Raw genomic sequence first — 7,502 nt, 5'->3', positions numbered from 1 at the left:
CGCGTGCTTGGGGACCAGGCAGATGTCTTTTGCACGCCCTCGAGTCCTTAAGTAATCGCGCGTAGAATAATTGTTCGATCGGCTTACACATTCGGATATCGGACGCGAGCGAACTCTCATTGTCGACCCGGGCCTTCATACGGACTTCTCTATTCGATTGACGCTTAACTCTTGTCATTCCGGAATAATAAATATTCTTAACTCCGTTGAACAATCGAGTTATTGACTGTTACTCTACCTCCCGTGTATTTGCCGCGTTCACTCGCGAATGCTCGCTGCTCTCGCGCACATTAGCTGGTCCTTCGAGCCGGATTTTTCTCGCCAGTGCCGGAGTAAAAAGTGAGTGCTGTGAAGGTGAAGTGCGTCGCGTTGCCTGCGGTCAAGACCACGCGAGAGAGACAAGATGAGCAATCCATTAGAAGATCTGGTGCAGGCGCAGCATGATCTGTATGGGCTTCTGGACCGCTCCTACGACAATATGATGAAGTCGGGAGCTGCCAAGGTCACGATCGGGAGCTGCCAAGGTCACGATCGGCTTATTGGAGGCTCGCCTCCAGACTCTGGAGGGATACTGGGCGAAGTTCATGAGTCGACATGAACAACTCCTCCTGGAGTACGGCAAGGAGCTCGCGAAGCACGACTACATCAAGGAAGATCTGATGCTCAAGGCCGACATCGCCTACCACACGCAAAAGGGTCAGTACCTGGAGGACCTGAGTGTGATGCGTGGTCCCGAGAACGTTCCGGGCGTCGCTGCCGCTGCCGCTGTCGCGGTCGCGGCACCTGCTGCCGCGGCGAAGTTGCCGCGCATCGCAATCCCGCAGTTCTCCGGGAAGTACGAGGACTGGCCGGCTTTCCGCGACCTTTTTGTGTCTCTGGTCGTCATCAACCATGCGGTTACGCCAGTGGAGAAACTCCACTACTTAAAGACAAGCCTCAAGGGCGAGGCCGAGCAGGTGGCACGACAGCTTCCGACGACGGGCGCTAACTTTGAACGCACCTGGCGGGCGCTGATCGCCCATTATGAGAACAGGCGCCTCCTGGTGCGGGCTTACATCGCGCGACTGCTGGCGCTGCCTAAAATGAAGGGTGAGTCCGCGTCAGATTTACGTAAAATCTACCATTGCGTGCATACGACCGTCGGTGCTCTGGAGGGGATCGGACGGCCCTTAACGCAAAGTGACGACCTGGCCGTCCAGCTGATCACGGAGCTCCTCGATCCGGTATCGCGGCGCGAGTGGGAGGCGGAGCTCAGTAAGACTACGGAGCCTCCGTCTCTCGAGGAGATCCTGGAGTTCGTCAGCCAGCGAATGCGAACTCTCGAATCGTTGGCGCCTTCCAAGTGCGATGCTAGCTCGGCGAAAGCTAGCTCGGGTTCGTCGAGGCAAAGGAACTCCTTACAGACGAGCAAACCGGGAAGTCAGCGAGGACGCTGCTTCTTGTGCAGTAAGGAGCACTACCTGCGTCAGTGCGAAACGTATCTCGGCAAGTCGGCCGTCGAGCGCAGGCAATACGTCGACGCGAGTGCATTGTGCGTGAACTGCCTTGGTAAGCACAAGCTTACCGAGTGCCCGTCGCGGACGTCTTGTTTGTCTTGCGGAGCGCGACATCATTCGTCCTTGCACGACGCCTTCACCGCAGTCGCGGCGGTGACGTCCCATCTCGCGAGGCCGCAGCCGACGGTCCCGATGGCCGTGCTGCTGGCTACCGTGCGCGTTCGAGTGACCGATCGCAACGGCGTCGATCACGTCGCGCGGGCATTGGTCGATCAAGGATCGGAGTCGTCGCTGGTGTCGGAGTCCCTGGCACAGCGTCTCCGATTGCCGCGTTCGGCGTCGTCAGTAGAAGTGTACGGAGTGGGGGGCGTGCGGACAGGCGTAACGCGCGGCCTTGTCACTCTGCGTGTCTCGCCTCGTGAATGCGGCTCACCGATGTCAATTTCGGCGTACGTCTTCCCGCGACTGACGCTATAAGACAGCGGCGTGCGTGCAGACCCTAGCGTCTGGTCGCATCTCCGAGGACTGACTCTCGCTGACCCGGATTTCCTGGCCGCGGATCCGGTGGAAATCCTCCTCGGAGCCGACGTCTACGCGTCCATCCTCCAATCTGGGCTGAGGAAGGGTGGTCGCGGTCAACCTACAGCGCAGAGGACTTCATTGGGATGGATACTCTCGGGGCCAGTCGGCTCTGCTGAGCCTCCCGCCCGAGCACTCACCCTGCAGTGCAGAGTCGACGAGGAGCTCACCAGTCTAGTGAGGGGCTTCTGGCAGCAGGAGGAGCTACCCGCCAGTCCCTCACCCCTCACTCCAGCTGACCAGGAGTGCGAGGATATGTCTTTCGACGCTCATACCGCCGACGGGAGGACGGTCGCTACGTCGTGCGACTCCCGGTGATTGAGCCGCTGCCGGATTTAGCAACGACGAGGCGCGCGGCCTTGCGCGCTCTCACCAGTATGAAGAGGCGACTCGCTCGCGACGACCGATTGAGCGAGTTGTACGTCGGGTTCATGCGAACCTACGAGGACCTCGGACACATGGTTCGCGCGGATGCTGCGCCTGGAGGTCGGACAAGTTACCTGCCTCACCACGGAGTCCTGCGGGAGGCAAGTTCGACTACCAAGTTGCGCGTAGTGTTCAACGGGTCCACGACGACTGCGTCTGGCGAGTCGCTGAATCGGAGCCTGCTGGTGGGCCCGAATCTGCTGCCTCCTCTCGCCGACGTCCTGCTGAAATGGCGACGACATCGCTACGTCCTCGCCACGGACGTGGAAAAAATGTTTCGCCAGATCCTGGTCCACTCAGAGGACCACAATCTCCAGCGCATCCTTTGGCGGTGCAGCACCCGGGATGAAGTGGCGGAGTTCTGCTTGACGACCGTGACATACGGTCTAGCGTGTGCGCCTTTCCTGGCCATGCGCACTCTGCGCCAGCTGGCCGACGACGAGGCGGAGAGCTATCCCCTGGGATCCCGCGCTCTCCGCGAGGACGCCTACATGGATGACGTCCTGACGGGCGCACCGACCAAGAAGAGGCTATCGAGCTCCGGCGACAGCTGACCGACTTGTGTATGGCGGGCGGCTTCCCCCTACGCAAGTGGTCCGCGAACGAGTCGGAGATCCTGGCGGAGGTCCCGGTGGAACATCGTATGCAGCAGGAGCTGCGAGACTGGAGGCCGCACGAGACGCACGGGACGCTGGGATTGCGGTGGCATCCCGCCACTGACGAATTCTCCTTCGCCATTCCGGCGAGATCATTGACGACGGTAAGCAAGCGGACGGTTCTCGCCTTCACAGCACGCCTGTTTGATCCCCTCGGCTGGCTGGCGCCGGCCGTGGTGAGGGCCAAGATCGCGTTCCAGTCGACTTGGTTGTTGGGCCTCGGGTGGGACGATCCTCTCGACGGAGCGGCCGAGCGACTCTGGCGCTCCTGTGAGGACGAGCTACCGCTGCTGGAGAGCGTTCGAGTTCCAAGGATGCTGGAGATCTGTCCGGCGCGCGGCGACGCTGAACTTCACGGATTTGCGGACGCCTCCGAGCGCGCCTACGCCGCCGTACTCTACTTGCGGACGGGACTCGGCGACTCCTGGAGGACCTGTCTGGTCGCCGCCCGGACGAAGGTGGCGCCTATCAAGCCAGTGACGTTGCCCCGGTTGGAGTTGTGCGCGGCTGCACTTCTGGCGAGGCTCACATCCCATGTCATCCCATGTCCGCTCCACTCTCGGCCTCGGGCAGGCGCCCGCACACCTGTGGTCGGATTCAACGGTCGCCCTGGGATGGATCCGCGGTCACCCGACGCGGTGGAAGACCTTTGTGTCAAACCGCGTCGCTGAGATCCAGACCCAGGTCGCTGACGCGCAGTGGCACCACGTGCCTGGCCTGGACAATCCGGCGGACTGTGCCTCCCGTGGACTTCCACCGGGAGAGCTGGTGGCGCATCCTCTCTGGTGGCGGGGTCCCCCATGGCTCCGGGCGGAGTCATCTTCATGGCCTACTGCCGGGCCGCTTCCGGACGACAAGGACTTGCCGGAGGAAAGACTTCAGGCGCACGCCGTCAAGGCTGCGCCTGTTCCAGTGGAGGAGCCTGAGGAGCTGCTACGGTTCTCGTTGCTGAGCCGACTGCTGCGAGTGACGGCATGGTGCCGACGCTGGTGGTATAGGCAGCGGGTTCCGGGAGCTGTTTTCGTGGAGATCGAGGGGAATCAGGTTGACGTGCTGACGACGCCCGAGCTGGAGGAGGCGAGGACGATCTGGATCCGGCGGGTCCAGCTTGAACACTACCGAAGCGAGCTAGTTGCCCTTCAGAGATCTCTTCCTCTTCCGTCTTCCAGTTCCCTCTCGCGCTTGACCCCCTTTTGCGATTCTCAGGGTCTTCTCCGAGTTGGTGGCCGATTGAGGCACGCGCTCCTCGCCTATGACGAGCGACACCCCGTGCTTCTTCCTGGCGGATCTCACTTCACCCGGTTGGTGGTGGAGGCATGTCACCTGCGAGCTCTGCACGGTGGAGTCCAGACGACGATGGGGGTGGTCCGCCAGCACTACTGGATTCCTCGAGGACGAGCGGTGATTAAGCGTTGGTTGCACCGTTGTGTCAAGTGCGTGCGATGGCGGGCGGACGTTCCTCAGCAACTGATGGGCAGTCTTCCGCGGGAGCGGTTGACTCCAGGGAGGCCCTTCCTCGACACCGGTGTGGACTATGCCGGGCCGATCCTGCTCCGAGCGACCAAGGGGCGAGGACATCGAGCGTACAAGGCATTTGTCGCGGTCTTCGTGTGCCTTGCCACTCGGGCCGTTCACCTGGAGGCAGTGTCCGACTACTCCGCCGATGCCTTCTTGGCGGCCTTGCGTCGGTTCCTGTCCCGCCGGGGCCTCTGCCGGACCCTTCGAAGCGATTGCGGTACCAACTTCGTCGGCGCCGACGCCCAGTTAAGAGCTTTCTTTGCAGCGAGCAGTCCGGACTTAGGCCGAGTCGTCGGGCAGCTTGCGAGCGAGCAAATTCAGTGGCGGTTCAACCCGCCGTCGGCGCCGCACTTTGGCGGCATTTGGGAAGCCGCGGTCAAATCGCTTAAGCACCACCTGCGACGAGTGTTGGGTGACTCGACTCTGACATTCGAGGAACTGAGCACCCTCCTCGCCCAGGTGGAAGCTTGTTTAAACTCGCGCCCGCTCCAAGCCTTGTCCGACGATCTGGAGGATCTCGCTGCGCTCACGCCGGGACATTTTCTGGTGGGATCCGCGTTGACCGCCGTGCCGGAGCCCTCGCTGCGGGAGCTGCCTGTGAACCGACTCACACGATGGCAGCTTCTGCAGCAAATGCGGGATCATTTCTGGGAGAGATGGTCCCGCGAATACCTGCACTCCCTCATCCACCGACCGAAGTGGTTGAAGGGAGTCGGTGATTTTAGCGTCGGACGCTTATGTCTTATCAGGCATGAAAATACGCCGCCGGCGCGATGGCCACTTGCGCGCATCGTCAGAGTGCATCGCGGGGAAGACGGACAGATTCGCGTTGTCACTGTCCGTACCGCGACCTCAGAATTTACTCGACCGATCGTAAAACTTATTTTGCTGCCGGTCAGCGAGAACGAGGCGAGCGAGGAGACCCTCGACTAGCGACGCGCGCCGTTTCATTATCATTATGAGCTCTTGTCTGTAAATATAATTAAAAATTTTCGTTTGTCAAAATTTCATAGGGCATCCGACTCATTGTCAGCCTGAACATATCGCCCAATCTCGGGCGAGGCGGGCGGGAATGTTCGGAGCGGCGCGCAGGAAAGGAACGCTTTCGCGTGCTGTGTTTCCTGCTCGCGACGAACCGCTGTTCGCGAGCGAGCGCGCGGGAGCACGGCCGTTGTCGAACGGCAGTCAAACGGTCGTTCGAGAAATCAAACGGCCGCTTCCAATGCAAATAAACATGTTTTCGTCAAACTCTGAGGATCCTTCTAGAAGGATCCGGAACAATGGGATTGTTGTTATTTGCCAGTTTCCCGCCGAATCTTTCTAGAAGGTTCCGATCGCCTTTATAAGGCGCGCGTGCTTGGGGACCAGGCAGATGTCTTTTGCACGCCCTCGAGTCCTTAAGTAATCGCGCGTAGAATAATTGTTCGATCGGCTTACACATTCGGATATCGGACGCGAGCGAACTCTCATTGTCGACCCGGGCCTTCATACGGACTTCTCTATTCGATTGACGCTTAACTCTTGTCATTCCGGAATAATAAATATTCTTAACTCCGTTGAACAATCGAGTTATTGACTGTTACTCTACCTCCCGTGTATTTGCCGCGCTCACTCGCGAATGCTCGCTGCTCTCGCGCACATTGTATGATTCATCAGAATTTGCTTTATTTGTAGCAAAATTATCTGTATTTAGTATTAAAAATTGATGTTACATTGTGGCAGGAGTTATTATTTTCAAATAATTCCTGTTCCAATTCAACATCTAATTTAGAATTTGGATCGGATTCATGTAAATTTATTTGATTTCGTTTTAATTTGCAATCTGGTCCACTTGAAGAAGAAGCGTTTGTTGCGTAATCTAATTACAATCTTCCATCCAGATAATCGAGATGATTAGCAACAAATTTATCAATTTCATCGGTAAACAGCCTTTAAAAAGTCGCGTTTTATATTTAGCGAAAATTGATTTGACTGAAAAAGATGTTGGTACTTTTGTGTCAGTTTTAAAATAAGGACGCATTACACTTGTCCACAGCGGTAAATTTTGAATTAAAATTTTTATTTTCATTGCAGCTGCAGGATTGTAAAATGCATTAACTATAGTTCCATCTTTTGATTGTGTTGCTAACTCGTTTGCTTTGGCATATAAGCTACTGCTCCATTCCTGTCAAGACAATGGAGTTTCATTGGAATTCGTGATGTCAACTAATGGTACTATATCTGTAGCATTATAATCATCAAGATGCACACCTTTAATACAATTATTGGCAAATTGTAAAGATATTTCAGCTGGAACGGAACTGAAGTGCCATCGGCATGGCCAACATCTTCACTTAAAGCTACAGCTAATACAGACGTCAGAAAAGATGTTAATTCGTCCATAAATTGCATTTTACATGCTTGAGCAAGGCACCTCAAATAAAATTGTCGCATTTTGTTTGATAAGTGTCACAAACACTCCCAATTGCTTATAATTTTAATAACGTGGCTGACGTCCAGTCTTAAATATAAGCCTGGTGGAGTTGTTTCTTTATTTTTTACGACGACGTCATAACAGCGTTCTAAATAATGCTTTAGATCCGCACAATAGGCAAATGCGCGCGCTAAAACAACTAATCGCTTGACTAAAATCCGTTATCGTTTCGGATGGTACTGCAGCACCCGCTCTTCGAATTTCGAGTAAAAAATATGTTAAAAGGGCTGCATCTTGCTTTGTGGAGATCATTTGAAAAACTGGGATCCCACGTTTCCCTTCCGGGACAATTACGCATTGATACAAGAACAGATGAGAAAATTTCGTTCCATCAGGTATTGGTAACTTTTTGCT

At 56.2% G+C, this 7,502-nt stretch overlaps 2 protein-coding genes across 2 annotated transcripts; both read left to right on the top strand.

Moving 5' to 3' along the window:
- Nucleotides 1–2,452: 2,452 nt before the first annotated feature.
- On the top strand, nt 2,453–3,055 carry LOC120357277. The gene has a single exon (XM_039447434.1). It carries the CDS (start codon nt 2,453–2,455, stop codon nt 3,053–3,055), a length of 603 nt encoding a protein of 200 aa, XP_039303368.1.
- Nucleotides 3,056–3,066: 11 nt separating this feature from the next.
- LOC120357276 lies at nt 3,067–5,608 on the top strand. The gene is made up of 2 exons (XM_039447433.1): nt 3,067–3,633; nt 3,731–5,608. The coding sequence occupies exons 1-2, from the start codon at nt 3,067–3,069 to the stop codon at nt 5,606–5,608; spliced, it is 2,445 nt and encodes an 814-aa protein (XP_039303367.1).
- Nucleotides 5,609–7,502: the final 1,894 nt, after the last annotated feature.

This window comes from Solenopsis invicta, chromosome 3 (genome assembly GCF_016802725.1).
Source record: "Solenopsis invicta isolate M01_SB chromosome 3, UNIL_Sinv_3.0, whole genome shotgun sequence".
Classification (NCBI taxonomy): domain Eukaryota; kingdom Metazoa; phylum Arthropoda; class Insecta; order Hymenoptera; family Formicidae; genus Solenopsis; species Solenopsis invicta.
This window is presented reverse-complemented; position numbering and strand designations above follow the sequence as displayed.